General features: G+C 43.9%; 1 protein-coding gene across 1 annotated transcript in view; it reads left to right on the top strand.

The window, feature by feature from the left end:
* frem2b (FRAS1 related extracellular matrix 2b) overlaps window positions 1-19,644 on the top strand; it is a 136,152-nt gene that overhangs the window by 100,656 nt on the left and 15,852 nt on the right. Inside the window, exons 10-17 of the mRNA XM_038961809.1 lie at window positions 12,104-12,253; window positions 13,707-13,916; window positions 15,227-15,424; window positions 15,659-15,823; window positions 16,071-16,253; window positions 16,453-16,583; window positions 16,832-16,987; window positions 17,423-17,626. Of these exons, the coding sequence (XP_038817737.1) occupies window positions 12,104-12,253; window positions 13,707-13,916; window positions 15,227-15,424; window positions 15,659-15,823; window positions 16,071-16,253; window positions 16,453-16,583; window positions 16,832-16,987; window positions 17,423-17,626 (1,397 nt within the window). The remainder of the gene's footprint in view (window positions 1-12,103; window positions 12,254-13,706; window positions 13,917-15,226; window positions 15,425-15,658; window positions 15,824-16,070; window positions 16,254-16,452; window positions 16,584-16,831; window positions 16,988-17,422; window positions 17,627-19,644) is intronic.

Here is a 19,644-nt window from a genome sequence, read left to right as displayed (position 1 = left end):
AACCCCCTCCATTCTCCCTGCGCACCATCCCTCCCAACTCCATGGGTACAGGAGAGAGGGTGCGGGAGGATGGAACAACCAGACCCCGATCTAGATGTCCACGAGTAGCCAGCATGTTGTCCAGCCTGATGGACAGGTCCACCAGCTGGTCGAAGGTGAGGGTGGTGTCTCTGCAGGCCAGCTCCCGACGGACGTCCTCGCGTAGACTACAGTGGCAATGGTCGATCAGGGCCCTGTCGCTCCATCCAGTGCCGGCAGCCAGGGTCCTAAACTCCCGAGCAAACTCCTGTGCGCTCCTCGTCTCCTGCCTCAGGTGGTAGAGGCGCTCACCCGCCGCTCTGCCTTCGGGTGGGTGGTCGAATACTGTCCGGAAATGGCGGGTGAACTCCTCAAAATGGTCCAACGCCGCATCCTCTTCTCCACACACAGCGCTGGCCCACTCCAGGGCTTTCCGGGTGAGGCACGAGATGAGGGCGTAACTCTTCTCACGGTCTGATGGAGCTGGGTGGACCGTGGCCAGATATAAGCTTAGTTTGAGGAGGAAACCCTGGCAGCCGGCAGTATCTCCGTCGTACCCCTGTGGATCCTGCTGGGTTCAGGCGGGAAAAAGACGCTCAGGGGAGACCCCGGTTGTGCTGGTGGAGGCGCTGGAAAAACTCCCTGTGTCTCCCAGCGGTCCATATTCTGGACAACGCGATCCATGGCGGCGCTCAGATTGTAAATCATCACCGTATGTTCCATCACGCGCTCCTCGACCTCCATGGCCGGGGTACCTTCTCCTGCTGACTTCATTTTGGGTCAGAGATTCTGTCAGAGTCGTGTGTATAGGTGGCAGGGAAGTACAACAGGTAATGAGTGGGATTGAAACCAGGTGTGTAGGAAGACAAGACAAAACCAAATGGAAAATGAAAAATGGATCAATGATGGCTAGAAGACCGGTAACGTCGACCGCCGAGCACCGCCCGAACAAGGAGAGGCTTCGACTTCGTGACAGTTCCCCGGTAGGCTGTCATTGTAAATAAGAATTTGTTCTCAACTGACTTGCCTAGTTAAATAAAGGTTAAATAAAACATTTATAAAAAATAACACCCCTGTATAACAACCCTATAATAGTCTGTACCCCTGTATAACACCTCTATAATAGCCTGTACCCCTGAATAATAACCCTATAATAGTCTGTACCCCTGAATAACAACCCTATAATAGTCTGTACCCCTGTATAACAACCCTATAATAGTCTGTACCCCTGTATAACAGCCCTATAATAGTCTGTACCCCTGTATAATAACCCTATAATAGTCTGTACCCCTGTATAACAACTCCTATATAACACCCCTATAATAGTCTGTACCCCTGTATAATAACCCTATAATAGTCTGTACCCCTGTATAATAACCCTATAATAGTCTGTACCCCTGAATAACAACCCTATAATAGTCTGTACCCCTGTATAACAACCCTATAATAGTCTGTACCCCTGAATAACAACTCCTATATAACACCCCTATAATAGTCTGTACCCCTGTATAATAACCCTAAAATAGTCTGTACCCCTGTATAATAACCCTATAATAGTCTGTACCCCTGTATAATAACCCTATAATAGTCTGTACCCCTGTATAATAACCCTATAATAGTCTGTACCCCTGAATAACAACCCTATAATAGTCAGTACCCCTGTATAACAACCCTATAATAGTCTGTACCCCTGTATAACAACCCTATAATAGTATGTACCCCTGTATAACAACTCCTATATAACACCCCTATAATAGTCTGTACCCCTGTATAATAACCCTATAATAGTCTGTACCCCTGTATAATAACCCTACAATAGTCTGTACCCCTGTATAATAACCCTATAATAGTCTGTACCCCTGTATAATAACCCTATAATAGTCTGTACCCCTGAATAACAACCCTATAATAGTCAGTACCCCTGTATAACAACCCTATAATAGTCTGTACCCCTGTATAACAACTCCTATATAACACCCATATAATAGTCTGTACACCTGTATAACAGCCCTATAGTAGTCTGTACCCCAGTATAACACCCCTTTAGTAGTCTGTACCCCTGTATAACAACCCTATAATAGTATGTACCCCTGTATAACAACCCTATAATAGTCTATACCCCTGAATAATAACCATATAATAGTCTGTACCCCTGTATAACACCCCTATAATAGTCTCTACCCCTGTATAATGCCCCTATAATAGTGTGTACCCCTGTATAACACCCCTATAATAGTATGTACCCCTGTATAACAACCCTATAATAGTCTGTACCCCTGTATAACAACCCTATAATAGTCTGTACCACTGTATAATTCCCCTATAATAGTATGTACCCCTGTATAACAACCCTATAATAGTCTATACCCCTGAATAATAACCATATAATAGTCTGTACCCCTGTATAACACCCCTATAATAGTCTCTACCCCTGTATAATGCCCCTATAATAGTGTGTACCCCTGTATAACACCCCTATAATAGTCTGTACCCCTGTATAATGCCCCTATAATAGTATGTACCCCTGTATAACAACCCTATAATAGTCTGTACCCCTTTACAATGCCCCTATAATAGTATGTACCCCTGTATAACAACCCTATAATAGTCTGTACCCCTGTATAACAACCCTATAATAGTCTGTACCCCTGTATAATAACCCTATAATAGTCTGTACCCCTGTATAACAACCCTATAATAGTCTGTACCCCTGTATAACAACCCTATAATAGTCTGCGCCCCTGTATAATAACCCTATAATTTTCTGTACCCCTGAATAATAACCCTATAATAGTCTGTACCCCTGTATAACACCTCTATAATAGTCTGTACCCCTCTATAACAACCCTATACGAGTCTGTACCCGTATATAACAACCCTATAATAGTCTGTACCCCTGTATAACAGCCATGGAATGTAACTCACCTCTAATCCTGTTCAGAATGTCACAGTTTCACAGTGTTTCTCCCAATGAAACAGGGTTCCTTTCAGTAGGAAGTGTTGTAGTAGTGGGGAGCTGGTTTCTAGACAACACACAGATTTGTCACGGTCAGTATGAACATAAGACTCTCACACTCTCACTCACACTCTAACATACACTCTAACACATGCCTTAGCAATGATCTGGGGTGCATCCCAAATCACACCTTATTCCCTACTGTAGGTACGATCTGACAGGTAATCAATCTACAGTACTGCTCTTTTCCTTCAACAGACAGGCCTTTCTACCTCTCCTCCCTCTCCTCCTTAGTTTATGTAACAGAGCTCAGTCCATTCCATTATCACCTCCTTCTTGACAAGTTTATCTATAGGCTGACATCAGCCCTGTCTCTCCACGACTATCTTTCCATCTCTCTCTCTCCATCCTTCCATCTCATCATAACCTGGCACCTTAAACCCCCTCAACACCTGATCCAGGTTGCTCTTGGGAGGTGCCGCCACACTGTTTTACCTCATGTCCTCTGTGTTGATCAGGTTACAGCTCCTGACGTCACTAGTGAGGGGGTTAGGCAGCTTGTCAGACAGTAGCTTCAGGCTATGGTTTCTTCTCTGACCCTTTGTCTTCATCTGATTCTTGACGCCATGCAGACAGAATCAGGATCCTGTTCTAAGATAACAATAAGTTTGTACACAAAGCAAGTTTCCACAAAGTATGTATTTCCCCCTGCCCTACCTACCCCTTCTATGGTGTGTGTGTGTGTGTGTGTGTGTGTGTGTGTGTGTGTGTGTGTGTGTGTGTGTGTGTGTGTGTGTGTGTGTGTGTGTGTGTGTGTGTGTGTGTGTGTGTGTGTGTGTGTGTGTGTGTGTGTCATTCTATACATGAACACTCCATCCGACCAACTGATATGCAGGAGGGATGGATCCTGGTTGTCAGTCAGACGCCTTGTTGAGGCCCCGGGCCACGGCTCTGAGAACACGATGATGTCGGATAGATAAGTACTGAAGGAACATTTAGAGGAGAGACTGTGACTGTTGTTAGCATGGGGAGCCTCTTTGTCTGAGGTAAACTAATCTCAGGACTGGGGACGTATTAAGGCTTGTCTCTTGTTGTTTTGGTTGTTAATTAACTAGAACATTGACAGTGTCCTATACCAAGACAAAAAACATGCCACAACTTAAGTTCATGCCAAGAGGTACTTCAGTTACATACATTTGGAATTATCTATTTTATATTTTTTACTTTCTAGAACAAGTTTCTGTTCCAGTCTGTAGTGTGATTGTATTAAACTGACACAGTGGTTGTTGTACCAGCATGGCCAGGACACTGCCTGTCAGTCACAGATTACAGCCCACTCTCTCAAACTGTGACCAAAGGGCGATATAGTATATATAGCATGGTGATGATTGTCAGTACAGTTAGCTAAACCACATGTAGATGTGGAACAAGGCTAGTAGTGTGAGTTCACAGCTGCATATCAGTGCCGTGACACCTTCTATGATGCTAGATACAATTTAGACTATTCAGTGGGTACACAGTGACAGGCAGGAAATGCCTTGTGCCTGTAACCATCTTAAACTGTTGACCCTTCAACTCAGTTCCTCTGAGAACACTTCACGTCCGCAGAAAACCCAGTTAGCTAATCTCATCTCAGGGTGTATATAGGAAATCTGTCTTCCCTGTTTACCATCGTACCGGCCTCTCAACCATCCTTGACCTGCTATCTAAACATTAATACACAGTTAATTCACAATGAAAAGAATAGCTGTCATATCAGAGTTAAGAAATAAATCAATATATATTACTGTTCTCCCAGACCATGGCTACATTCCAAATGATACCCTATTCCCTATGGACCCTGGTCAAAAATAGTGTACTATACAGTACCAGGGATTATAAGCATGTAATCCTGCTTCCTTTCCTCCACACATGACACAGATACTCAGGCAATACAGGCAGAGCATGGAATCAGTATTTCTATCCAAACACAACCAGAGATACAACCCAACTAAAACTGTATTATAGGTACCGATTGTAAACTGTTTATGATCTCAATCAGTGAAGGGCAACTCTGGTACTTGGAGTCTGCTGCTTTTCACTTTTTATCGCCAGAAGTATGATCGCTCATGGAGTTGCCCCAGGTTTAAAACGCTGCTCTGAAACAGAACAAAAGTCTCCTGCAGATACTCAGGCCCCCGAGGACAGGAGCTGCCTTTCCCTGCCTGATTATAATCATGATTTACTAGGATCATGTGTTTAACAGACGGGCGACAGGTTTTATTGGAATACAGAAATGATACTCTGACCTACTGTAGAGCTTGCTGAACATGCAGTCTAGCCCTGTAGGTGTAATTGTAACACTACAGTTAACACTACACTATCCCTAACATGCTGCAGCACATCTGTTGTGTGATCTGGAATCCTGGTGAATCCAGATGGGGTGGTAGGGATGTAATAACAGGGTTTAGGGTCAGCCAACTTCTCATCCTCATCCAGTACCCAGACCCGCCCCATGTCCCACTCTCACCAGAACCATAATCATACCTTACAGACCTTAGAGTATTCCTGAGATTTACAGACCAGTGACACCACTGCATAAATACAAGACTGTAATTCTGCTCTACAAGCATTCTCATGTTTTACTGTCCCACTCCCCGCCCCGGTGGCTCCATACCACACCTCTCCTTCCCCCCGGTGCGTCCGGATGCGTGGCATGCACGGGCGATTGAGTCTCTATCAAACAGCAATTACCTGTGCGTGAAAGGACAAGTCCTGTCAGGCAGGCTGGAAGGCAGACAGGCTGGCAGGCAGGCGTACTGCATACTGTAAATATATGCATGTGGACGTGGTACTTCCCTGGATGTATAAGGAGACCGGGTGTTATGGGGATAGCTGTCTGTGCATGTAGAAGAGCTGTGTGTGTGTCTGTACACTCATGTCTGTGTGTGTGTCTGTACATTCATGTCTGTGTGTGTCTGTACATTCATGGCTGTGTGTGTCTGTACATTCATGTCTGTGTGTGTCTGTACATTCATCAAATCAAATCAAATGTATTTATAAAGCCCTTCTTACATCAGCTGATATCTCAAAGTGCTGTACAGAAACCCAGCCTAAAACCCCAAACAGCAAGCAATGCAGGTGTAGAAGCACAGTGGCTAGGAAAAACTCCTTGGCACTGTGCTTCTTAACCTGCATTCAAGTCTGTGTGTGTGTCTGTACATTCACGGCTGTGTGTGTGTCTGTACATTCATGTCTGTGTGTGTGTCTGTACGTTCATGTCTGTGTGTGTGTGTGTGTACATTCATGTCTGTGTGTGTGTCTGTACGTTCATGTCTGTGTGTGTATGTCTGTACATTCACGTCGGTGTGTGTGTCTGTACATTCACGTCTGTGTGTGTGTCTGTACATTCATGTCTGTGTCTGTGTGTCTGTACATTCATGTCTGTGTGTGTGTCTGTACATTCATGTCTGTGTGTGTGTCTGTACATTCATGTCTGTGTGTGTGTGTGTCTGTACGTTCATGTCTGTGTGTGCGTGAGCGTGTGCGTGAATGATGTTTCTGAATCCTCCATTGTGGGTCTGACTAAGAACATCCACTACTATCTCCACGAGACCAGCGCTGCCTGCAGGTCTGCCAATGTGGCAGAAAGTGTATGTGTCTCAAATGGCACCCTATTCCATATACACCCCATTAGTCTCTGGTCAAAAGTAGTGCACTATATAGGGAATAGGGTGCCATTTGGGATGCACTCACAGAGTGGGCCTACAAATCTGACTACTTTCAAGTATAATATAGCTATATATACTGAACAAAAATATAAACTCAACATGTAAAGTGAAATTAAAGCTCCCAGAATTGTTCCATACTCATAAAAAGCTTATTTCTCTCAAATGTTGTGCACAAATAGTTTACATCCCTGTTAGTGAGCATTTCCCCTTTGCCAAGATAATCCATCCACCTGACAGGTGTGGCATATCAAGAAGCTGATTAAACAGCATGATCATTACACAGGTGCACCTTGTGCTGGGGACAATAAAAGGTCACTCTAAAATGTGCAGTTTTGTCACACAACACAATGCCACAGATGTCTCAAGTTTTGAGGGAGCGTGCAATTGGCATCCTGACTGCAGGAATGTCCACCAGAGCTCTTGCCAGAGAATTTAATAATAAAATCGCTACCATAAGCCGCCTCCAAAGTTGTTATAGAGAATTTGGCAGTACGTCCAACCGGCCTTACAACCGCAGACCAATTGTAGCTACGCCAGCTCAGGACCTCCACATCAGGGCTTCTTCAACGGCGGGATCGTCTGAGACGAGCCACCCGGACACCTGACTGCAGTTCGGCGTCGTACCAGACTTCAGTGGGCAAATGCTCACCTTCGATGGCCACTGGCACGCTGGAGAAGTGTGCTCTTCACGGATGAATCTTGATTTCAACTGTACCAGGCAGATGGTAGACAGTGTGTATGGCGTTGTGTGGGCGAGCGGTTTGCTGATGTCAACATTGGTATGAGCAGGAATAAGCTACGGACAACGAACACAATTGCATTTTATCGATGGCAATTTGAATGCACAGAGATACCGTGACGAGATCCTGAGGCCCATTGTTGTGCCATTCATCCGCCACCATCACCTCATGTTTCAGCATCAAAATGCACAGCCCCATGTCGCATGGATCTGTACACAATTCCTTGAAGCTTAAAATGTCCCATTTCTTCCATGGCCTGCATACTCAGCAGACATGTCACCCATGTCACCCACCCACGTTTGGGGTGCTCTGGACCGACGTATACGACAGCGTGTTCCAGTTCCGACCAATATCCAGCAATTTCTCACAGCCATTGAAGAGGAGTGGGACAACATTCCACAGGCCACAATCAACAGCCTGATCAACTCTATGCAAAGGAGATGTGTCACGCTGCATGAGGCAAATGGTGGTCACACCAGATAGTGACAGGTTTTCTGATCGACGCCCCTACCTTTTCTTTCAGCTATCTGTGACCAACAGATGTATATCTGTATTCCCAGTCATGTGAAATATATAGATTAGGACCTATATTTTATTTAAATTGACTGATTTCCTTTTATGAACTGTAACTCTGTAAAATCTTTGAAATTGTTGCATGTTGTGTTCATATTTTTGTTCAGTGTAGTTATAGTAGGTCATTGAATTATCCAGTATAACTTTAGATGACTTTATGTTTGATATGCAGCTACTGCTACACTGCGTTCTATTAGAGAACTGGGATTAGTGTTCTACAGAAGGCCGAGTAGCAGTAACCATGCTGCCTCTGTTAGATAAGGCATTCAGCGCTGTGGGACTGCCATCTAAAGTTCAACACTGATCAAGCAGATTGTGTAGTTGGAGGAGTACAACAGTCCCTTTAAGGAGGTGTCGATGGAGGAATGTGTGTGTGTGTGTGTGTGTGCGTGCATGTGCGTGTGTGTGTGCACGTGTTTGTTAAAGCTGGGCGATATGGACAAAAATCCACATTGCGATAAATTGCCTGAAATGATGCGATAACGATAAACATTAATAACATAAATATGCACAACAGTTTTTTTTAAATTATCCTTTAGTTTGATGGTTGTTTGCATCAATTGTCCCATTAACAATCACCCATATTAGCAAACTTATTTCATTTCAAACTTCACATTTCTCTAGTATAGGCTACTTATCATAATGAACGATATCAGCAAAATGCCTACAATAAGTGATCGGTGTGGTCCATGTTGACAATTTTTGGTTTATTGTCCCAGCTATTGTGTGTGTGTGTGTGTGTGTGTGTGTGTGTGTGTGTGTGTGTGTGTGTGTGTGTGTGTGTGTGTGTGTGTGTGTGTGTGTGTGTGTGTGTGTGTGTGTGTGTGTGTGTGTCACTTGTCATCACAGTCATTAACACCAATGCTTTACTGTAACATGTCCTTTGTATTCTGATCTCATGTTCAGAGGTTACTTTACACTACAAAGTTCACTCTGTAAAATTCAAGGAAATTATTATACTTCCTATTAAACAATGGTTTGTTTTCACAAGATTATAAATGGCACCTCACTGTCTGGTGGGAACCGATTTAGTACTTCAAAAATGACACCCTATGTGTAATTTTGGATGACTTACTTAGTCCTCTTTGTCCTGGGTGAGAAATAAGGCTGCAACAATCTTCTACCACTGGAGTCTGTCTTTGGCTACAGCTTGAGCCTTGTTTGTGTCCCATTTAGGATGCTACTTATTTAAACCTCCACCTGCCTTGACCTCAGGTAACTCTACCCAGAGAGAGGTGTGCCTGGGTCTGTGTAGGAGAAAGGTAAGCCCTGGGGTGTGGTGGTGCTGTGTCTAGGTGGGTCCTCCCTCAGGCCAGGAGCCAGGGTTTATCTTACACCTAATGGGCCGTGCTTCTTTGAAGATGGTGTTTGTCTGCTGTACAAACCAACCTTATCTGATTACTACAACTGCAGGTCTGGGACTCCACACACAAACCCACACACACAGATCTGATTACCGCACTAGCGCAGAGATGGAGCTGAGCCAGTCTAAAGCCTGCCCTGTTTGATTTGTCTGTAGGGAAAGACACTGGCAGCTGCATAAACCCTGACTTCCCACACTCTTTGTCTAGGTTTGATCTTGTCGCACACTTTGCTGCATCCCAAATGGGACCCTATTCCCTACATAGTGCACGCCTTCTGGACAGGGCTCTGTTCAAAAGTAGTGCACTATATAAGGGATAGGGTGCCATTTGTAACACATACTGTTTCTTGGTTTGTTCTCCACACACTCTAGGTTTGTTCTGGACCTAGATAAAGGAGGACAGGTGTAGTTGTCCTGTTTGTGCACCCTGTAAGCCTATTACCAATTCAAGGCACTTTCATACCTGACAACAATGCCTTCAACCACCAATCCTCAGGCGTTGTCTAAAGCAACAGTTTTCCCTCTGCAGCTTGTCTGACTGGCTAATACTGTGAGATGATGATATCCAACCCTGTTTAAATTGTTGAAAAGTGTTATGGTATTCTTTGAGTCAAGGATTATGTGTGACTTAGTAAGGTGTTAGAAGGGATATCATTTCCGTCTTTACACCTGTATTAGCCCGTCTATTAAACATAGATATCAGCCTGTGTAACGGTCGTCGTAATATTCCTCCTCCTCGGACGAGGAGAGGAGAGAGGGATCAGATGACCAATGAGCAGCGAGGTATGTAGACATAATGAATTTATTAGACACGACGAACACTGACACGAACTATACTTGAATATTTACAAAATAACAAACAACGTAGACTGACCTGAACATGCAAACTACATATAACGAAGCACGCATGAACAGGAAAGAACGAACGAACGAACGAGACGAGACAGTACCGTGTGGTGCAATAAACACAGACACAGCGACAATCACCCACAAACAAACAGTGAGAACAGCCTACCTTAAATATGGTTCTCAATCAGAGGAACGTCAAACACCTGCCTCTAATTGAGAACCATATCAGGCACATTAAACCCAACATAGAAACACAACACATAGAATGCCCACCCAGCTCACGTCCTGACCAACAAAACAAAGGATTAACACAATAACTAGGGTCAGAACGTGACAGCCTGTCTGATAAAAAATAGATATCAGGTGTTTTGCTTGAACAGAGTGTACAGTAACAGATATCTCTCTTATTTAACATGCTTTGAAAAGCTGTTCATGTATAATTTCCTTTTACAGTGTTTATTTAGATGAAATGAATGCATCAGATCAAATGAGTATTTGGCTGAGTTACTACAGTACTGTTTTATCAGATGGACACATTAGTTCTATGCAGAAGTATTTTTCATCCAGTATTAGCCTCTTCTCCTCCTTCTCTCCACTTTCCTCCTCTCCTATCTTCCCATTTATCTGTGTCACTTTGAGATGAGAAACACCAGACCAGCCTAGAGGTGTGATCCTCATCGTCATGGAAACAGGGTTTATGCCTGTGGCGATATCACCACCATTAAATTCATGAATGTATTCACCATGGCTGTGTCTGAAATGACATCCTATTCCCTGCGTAGTGTTCTGTATAGGGAATATGGTTCCATTTGGGACCGAGCCTATATCCAGTTCCTCTGTGAAGGACCAGGCTTCTACTGTTCAGTAGTCTGGAGAGAAGGGTTGGTTTGGTCCATTTTCACACAAAAAAAATGAGTAAAGCGCTCATATAATTCATATAATTCAGAGCCAACAACTGCCACTCCAGTTTACCTCAAAGTTGTTTATTTTCCCAGAACGTACAGTAAATGAGCCCAGGGTCCTACTCTTACTGTGAGGGCCGTTACGCTCAATCAACACCCTCCCTGTGTTTCTGGTTGTTTGAGTCAGCTGTGATGTTAGTTGACAGCAACTTCCCAAGAACCAGCCCTATTCACAGCACGCGAAGTACCGAGAGGGAGAGAGGGATAAAGAGAGAGAGAGAGGGATAAAGAGAGAGAGAGAGGGATATAGAGAGATAGAGATAGGGATAGAGAGAGAGAGAGAGAGAGAGAGAGAGAGAGAGAGAGAGAGGGGGGGGGGATATAGAGAGATAGAGAGAGGGATAGAGAGAGAGAGAGAGAGATAGTGATAAAGATAGAGAGAGAGAGAGAGAAAGCAAGAGAAAGTGAGAGAGTGTGAGAGGAACAGAACAGTGTGGGGGAGATTGACTCTAGAGGAATCTGGGCTCAGGAAAGTACTAATTGCAGTCAGGCAGGCCTGAACTCCTCCAACTCCTCTACATTCGCACACACAAACACAAACACACTCCTCTACCAGAGTCGACTACACTGCACCGGCTCCTTTCAATCAGACACAGAAATAGAGCTTTCAATCAGACACAGAAATAGAGTGATGTTTTCAGGCTTCTAGTCTTTACATTTACATTCTGTACATCTTACAGATTAACATCCTCTCAAATGTACTATACTGTAATTCAGGTGCTTTAAGGGCTACAAATTACTAGTGTTGTGTTGTGTTGAGTGCCAGCTAGTGGCTCAATGTGCAGTCATTTAGTTCTGTCCTCAGAAGCAATTGTAGTTGAAAGTGGGTTATTACAAATTCAACTCAATAATTACATCAGACGGTATCCAGCTGTGAAACTGACTGAAACATGATCCTGATGTATAACATCTGTGTTTCCTCTCTTCCACAGCTCCAGTATTCTACTTCGGAGGCACAGACTACCATGTGGATGAGAGTGATGGTTATGTGGAGGTCAAGGTGTATAGGACAGGCACTGACCTCTCTAAAACAGCCACGGTCACTGTACGCTCCAGGAAAACAGACCCTGTCTCTGCTGAAGGTAGATACAATACAATACAACACAAAACAACACAACACTATACAACACAACACAACACACTGTATGTCTATGACAGCACACTGTCTGCTGAAGGTCGGTGGTCCTGTCCCTACAATACAACACACTGCTCTCACACAGGGGACTGTACTACAATACACTGTCTTTGTGTTACAGCACACTGGCTTTAGCGCTGTATTTAAAGAGCCATATAGAGCTTAGGGAAAGGTTAACCAGGTGGAACAATATGCTTTAGTCCTCCTCGGGGTTTGTCTGTCTGTCACTCTGGTGGTGTGGAAGCAGAGAGAACGCCCAGAGCAACGCAGGCTGGATGTGTTGGGATGTTATATGGCCTCTGGAATGTAAACAGTGCTCTGCTCAGCCCCAGCTATTGACCAGGACCCATAGCAGATAGGGTACCATTTGGTACTTAACCCCAGTCTGGTAGCTGTTGGAAGGTGCAGAGGAGGGTTGGCCTTCAGGGTTGGGAGGGACAGGGTTGGGAGGGACAAGGTTGGGAGGGACAGGGTTGGGAGGGACAGGGTTGGGATGGACAGAGTTGGGAGGGACAGAGTTGGGAGGGACAGTGTTGGGAATAAAGCTGGATTGAGTAAAGACAGAGGAATGTAGACTGAATCCCTCACACACTGGTGTATAAGTCTGGATAAAGAGAGTATCCATATATCTCCTGAAACTAAAACCTTCCCCCTGCCTGCAGCCTTTCTCTTATCTCCTGCCCCGAGCACTCCTCATCTTCCTTGCGCTCTCTCTCTTTCTCTTTGTCTCTCTCTTTCTCACTCCTCCTAACCCCCCACTCCTCTCTATCTCCTCCCCTCCTCCCTCACTCCTCCCTTTCTCTCTCCCTCCCCACGGTCTCTCTTTCCCTCTCACTTCTTAATGATCTCATCTCCAGCCCTCAGCAAAATATTATTGAGACTAATCTAATCTGTTGAGAAGCAGACACAGCTTGGGATGGCAGTCTCAGCTTGGAACTGCTTTATAATGCAGTTCCAAGCAGAGGAACACACAAAGCTGGTTCAGAAACACATAGTTGGGTCTGTGGGTCAGACGTCCATAGCTACTGTAGGGTTGGAAGCAGTCAGGGGGGTAAAGGCCATGCCATCAACACCCTGCCTCTTCATAGCTCTGAGTGGATGAAGAACATGTTTACACCCTCCTGGTGACCTAGGGAGATATCAGATGTCTCATGCTACTGCAGTCTTAATCCTCACACAGATTCCTAGTGCTCCCTCACTGCTATGTACTGTTGAGAGGAAGCAACATTTGATCAACATGTTGTGGTATTTCCTTTCATCTAACTCACCACTACTGATGATACTCCTGTGAATTATAGAGTCATAGGAGATCTAGGCCCATATGTATCAAGTCTCAGAGTAGGAGTGCTCAGTCCCTCTCTCTCCTCTAGTGGGTATTGACTGTTTCTCCTCTCCTCTAGCCGGTGTGGACTACGTCGGCATCAGCAGGAACCTGGACTTTGCCCCGGGGGTCAGCCAGCAGACGTTCAGGGTTACCATCCTGGATGACCTGGGTCAGCCGGTGCTGGAGGGGACCGAGACATTCGAGCTGATCCTCCGCATGCCCATGAACGGCATCCTGGGAGAACCGGGGAAGGCCACCATCCTCATCAACGACTCCGTCTCTGACCGTGAGTGAATTGTGCTGATATACTGCGTCCCAAATGCCACCTTATTCCAAATGCCACCTTATTCCCTATGTAGTGCACTACTTTTAACAAAATGAGTGCACTATATGGGGAAAAGGGTGCCATTTGGGACACAGTTCGAGTCACAACGTATCTGACTGTGAGTGAACCTAGCTGATTTAGTCACCACGTATCTGACTGTGAGTGAACCTAGCTGATTTAGTCACCACGTATCTGACTGTGAGTGAACCTAGCTGATTTAGTCACAACGTATCTGACTGTGAGTGAACCTAGCTGATTTAGTCACAACGTATCTGACTGTGAGTGAACCTAGCTGATTTAGTCACAACGTATCTGACTGTGAGTGAACCTAGCTGATTTAGTCACCACGTATCTGACTGTGAGTGAACCTAGCTGATTTAGTCACAACGTATCTGACTGTGAGTGAACCTAGCTGATTTAGTCACAACGTATCTGACTGTGAGTGAACCTAGCTGATTTAGTCACCACGTATCTGACTGTGAGTGAACCTAGCTGATTTAGTCACAACGTATCTGACTGTGAGTGAACCTAGCTGATTTAGTCACAACGTATCTGACTGTGAGTGAACCTAGCTGATTTAGTCACAACGTATCTGACTGTGAGTGAACCTAGCTGATTTAGTCACAACGTATCTGACTGTGAGTGAACCTAGCTGATTTAGTCACCACGTATCTGACTGTGAGTGAACCTAGCTGATTTAGTCACAACCTATCTGACTGTGAGTGAACCTAGCTGATTTAGTCACAACGTATCTGACTGTGAGTGAACCTAGCTGATTTAGTCACAACGTATCTGACTGTGAGTGAACCTAGCTGATTTAGTCACAACGTATCTGACTGTGAGTGAACCTAGCTGATTTAGTCACAACGTATCTGACTGTGAGTGAACCTAGCTGATTTAGTCACCACGTATCTGACTTGTCAGAATGCGTCTAATTATCAATGAACTATAAATATAGATTAAAACGGGCACTGGCATTTCATTCAAAAGTTTAGAAACATATCATACCTTGCTCTGACAAAACAGGGCATCTCCGAGACATACCAACACCAGTAAAGACGATTGAACAATGCTGCCAATTAAAACTTTGGTATCACGTTACTGTAAGTGTCCATATAAATGCATTTCTAAAGCCTTTTTAAAGGCTTATAGTGCATTATAAGATCAGCTGTAGACAGTTATGAGCATTCTGTCATGGTTATGATCAACACTGTTTCTCTATGCACTTGATCTAATGTAGATGATTTGTTGATGTGATTGTCCTCTAACAGTGCCCAAGGTGCAGTTCCATGATGCCATGTACATGGGGCATGAGAACTCAGGTCAGATCTCAGTCGTGGTGTATCGTAGTGGAGACATCAGTTACAGGTCAACGGTCCGCTGTTACACCAGACAGGGCACCGCTCAGGTCATGATGGACTTCAACGAACGACCCAACACAGACGCTTCCATCATCACCTTCCTACCAGGTAACACTGAAAACTATTCTGTAATACACTGTAAAAAAACAGGTAACACTAAAAACTATTCTGTAAAACACTGTAAAAAAACTGCTAACACACTGACACAAGGAACACCTCGTAGGCCAAAAGGGTATCGTTTTTTTCAACAACTGGTTACTCCTTTTTGCTAATCTCTCTTGATCTCAATCTCTCTCTCTTTTTCCTCCCATCTCCATCTCTATCCCTTCCCTCTCTTTCCAGGGGAGGTGGAGAAGCCGTGTGTTCTGTCTCTGGTTGATGACACGGAGCATGAGGAGGAGGAGGAGCTGAGGCTGGTGTTGGGGTCGCCCCGCAGTGAGTCTCCGTTCGGAGCGTCCATCGGGAAACAGAACGAGACTCTGGTCAAGATCAAGGACGAGGCAGACAGTAAGACTGACTGACTCATAGATGGAATCATTTCATCTGTAGAAAATAGAAGTTGCTCACTCTATAATAGTCCCAGATACATATTGCATTACTTCCCTTATTTTCTCAAGTTCATAATCTGCTAGTCTGCATCTTGTTCATTTGTTTTGGGGTGTGTGTCTTCAGCTCATTCTACTTTGTGTGTCTGTTTGTAACATTGCTGAGTTCACACTGGTCCATGTCTGACTCCCATACATGTTATCCCCAGAGGCCATCATCAAGTTTGGGGAGACTAAGTTCAGTGTGAGTGAGCCTAGCGGGGCAGGCCAGGTGTCCATGGTGAAGATCCCAGTGCTGAGGGTAGGAGACACCTCCAAGGTCTCTGTGGTCCGCGTCCACACCAAGGACGGATCAGCCACCTCCGGAGAGGACTACCATCCTGTATCTGAAGGTGAGAAATGTTACAACATCTCACACATCAACATCTCACAACCTCTCACATCAATAAGGCCATGTGTTTTTCCTGACAGTGTGATCTGATTAGGATCCTGACCCTATGGAAATAATCCTCTTGATAAGGTAACTCGGTATCTGCAGTGTTTAGATGTTTCCTGTCTAACTTAGAGCCGTGTTGCTGTTGTTTAACCCAGACATTGAGTTCAAGGAGGGTGACACAGAGCACTACGTCGAGGTGGAGATCTTGTATGATGGAGTCAGAGAGATGAGAGAAGCCTTCACTGTCCACCTGAAACCTGATGAGAACATGGTGGCTGAGACGCAGGTGAGGACTGGAACAATAACATCACATAGACTCAGCAATATGACGTTGACACAAGTAGCAGGATGAACGAAGAATATTGCAGATAAGCGGGTACGCTTCACTTACCTTCAACGTGAAAGCTGAGGGACAAGAACAAGAGAGAGGTTTTGTTGTTGCGTTAGTTGGCCCGATAATACTGTTTACGTCGTGTATCACTACCTTTAACAACACTTTTATGTTTGATCTGTTTATTTTCTGTCCGTCCCCAGATGAGTAAGGCCATTATCTACATAGAGGAGACCAACAGCATGGCGGATGTCACCTTCCCCTCCGTCCCCCAGGTGTTCTCCTTACTGCAGTATGACGACACCTCCAGGGCCAGAAACACCCCTTTGGTGGCAGGCTACCCCGTCGTCTGTGTCACGGTACGGAGAATGGTTTATCAGGGACTTTTAACCTCCCAGTCCAGAGGTTCGTCCCAAATGCCACCCTATTCTCAGTTTAGTGCACTACATTTGGTCAGAGTCCCATAGGGAAGTGCACTATATAGGGAATAGGATGCCATTTAGGACGAAGGCCAATTTGTAAGTCGCTCTGGATAAGAGCGTCTGCTAAATGACTTAAATGTAAATGTAAATGTATTCACTGTCTGGTCTTAATTTACTTTAAAAACGAAGTTGTTTCTTTGGTTTAGGAATATGTCAATTAGGATTCAATTAGGATTTAATTTGATATTGAAGCACAGGTGAGTGATGTATTACAGTATATTTTGCCTCATTCCCAAACACTGTCTCCTCTCTCCTCCCTCCCTCTCTCACTCCCGCCTCCCTCTCTCCTCCCTCCCTCTCTCCCTCCCTCAGGCTTGTAACCCTAAGTACCCTGACTACGACAAGACTGGCTCCATCTGCATCAGCGAGCACATCAATGACACGCTGACACGCTATCGATGGTTGATCAGCGCTCCAACCAGCCTGGACGGGGTCACCAGCTCCATGAGAGAGGTGGACTTTGATACCTTCTTCTCCTCCTCCAAGATCATCACCTTGGACTCTGTCTATTTCCAGGTAGAGAACACATTATCAGTGAACTGAGTGTGAATTTGGACTGGCTCAGTCAAAGAGTTGAACCTCTGAAAAGACCTAAAGTGAATGATTGAGTTGACTGTATTGATGTGATTGAGTTGACTGTATTGATGTGATTGAGTTGACTGTATTGATGTGATTGAGTTGACTGTATTGATGTGATTGAGTTGACTGTATTGATGTGATTGAGTTGACTGTATTGATGTGATTGAGTTGACTGTATTGATGTGATTGAGTTGACTGTATTGATGTGATTGAGTTGACTGTATTGAGTTGACTGTATTGATGTTATTGAGTTGGCTGTATTGATGTGATTGAGTTGACTGTATTGAGTTAGCTGTATTGATGTGATTGAGTTGGCTGTATTGATGTGATTGAGTTGACTGCATGATGTGATTGAGTTGACTGTATTGATGTGATTCAGTTGACTGTATTGAGTTGGCTGTATTGATGTGATTGAGTTGGCTGTATTGAGTTGGCTGTATTGATGTGATTGAGTTGGCTGTATTGATGTGATTGAGTTGACTGTATTGATGTGATTGAGTTGACTGTATTTATGTGATTGAGTTGACTGTATTGATGTGATTGAGTTGACTGTATTGATGTGATTGAGTTGACTGTATTGATGTGATTGAGTTGACTGTATTGAGTTGACTGTATTGATGTTATTGAGTTGACTGTATTGATGTGATTGAGTTGACTGTATTGAGTTGACTGTATTGATGTGATTGAGTTGACTGTATTGAGTTGACTGTATTGATGTGATTGAGTTGGCTGTATTGATGTGATTGAGTTGACTGTATTGATGTGATTGAGTTGACTGTATTGATGTGATTGAGTTGACTGTATTGATGTGATTGAGTTGACTGTATTGATGTGATTGAGTTGACTGTATTGATGTGATTGAGTTGACTGTATTGAGTTGACTGTATTGATGTTATTGAGTTGGCTGTATTGATGTTATTGAGTTGACTGTATTGATGTGATTCAGTTGACTGTATTGAGTTGGCTGTATTGATGTGATTGAGTTGACTGTATTGAGTTGACTGTATTGATGTTATTGAGTTGACTGTATTGATGTTATTGAGTTGACTGTATTGATGTGATTCAGTTGACTGTATTGAGTTGGCTGTATTGATGTGATTGAGTTGGCTGTATTGAGTTGGCTGTATTGATGTGATTGAGTTGGCTGTATTGATGTGATTCAGTTGACTGTATTGATGTGATTGAGTTGACTGTATTGATGTGATTGAGTTGACTGTATTGATGTGATTGAGTTGACTGTGTTGATGTGATTGAGTTGACTGTATTGATGTGATTGAGTTGACTGTATTGATGTGATTGAGTTGACTGTATTGATGTGATTGAGTTGACTGTATTGATGTGATTGAGTTGACTGTATTGATGTGATTGAGTTGGCTGTATTGATGTGATTGAGTTGACTGCATGATGTGATTGAGTTGACTGTATTGATGTGATTGAGTTGACTGTATTGATGTGATTGAGTTGACTGTATTGATGTGATTGAGTTGGCTGTATTGATGTGATTGAGTTGACTGTATTGATGTGATTGAGTTGGCTGTATTGATGTGATTGAGTTGACTGTATTGATGTGATTGAGTTGACTGTATTGATGTGATTGAGTTGGCTGTATTGATGTGATTGAGTTGACTGTATTGATGTGATTGAGTTGACTGTATTGATGTGATTGAGTTGACTGTATTGATGTGATTGAGTTGACTGTTTTAATGTGATTGAGTTGACTGTATTGAGTTGACTGTATTGATGTGATTGAGTTGACTGTATTGATGTGATTGACATGACTGTATTGATGTGATTGAGTTGACTGTATTGATGTGATTGAGTTGACTGTATTGATGTGATTGAGTTGGCTGTATTGATGTGATTGAGTTGGCTGTATTGATGTGATTGAGTTGACTGTATTGATGTGATTGAGTTGACTGTATTGATGTGATTGAGTTGACTGTATTGAGTTGACT

This window comes from Salvelinus namaycush, chromosome 23 (genome assembly GCF_016432855.1).
Source record: "Salvelinus namaycush isolate Seneca chromosome 23, SaNama_1.0, whole genome shotgun sequence".
In the NCBI taxonomy this organism is placed as follows: Eukaryota; Metazoa; Chordata; class Actinopteri; order Salmoniformes; family Salmonidae; genus Salvelinus; species Salvelinus namaycush.
The sequence above is the reverse complement of the archived record's forward strand: the minus strand, read 5'-3'. Positions and strand labels throughout refer to the sequence as shown.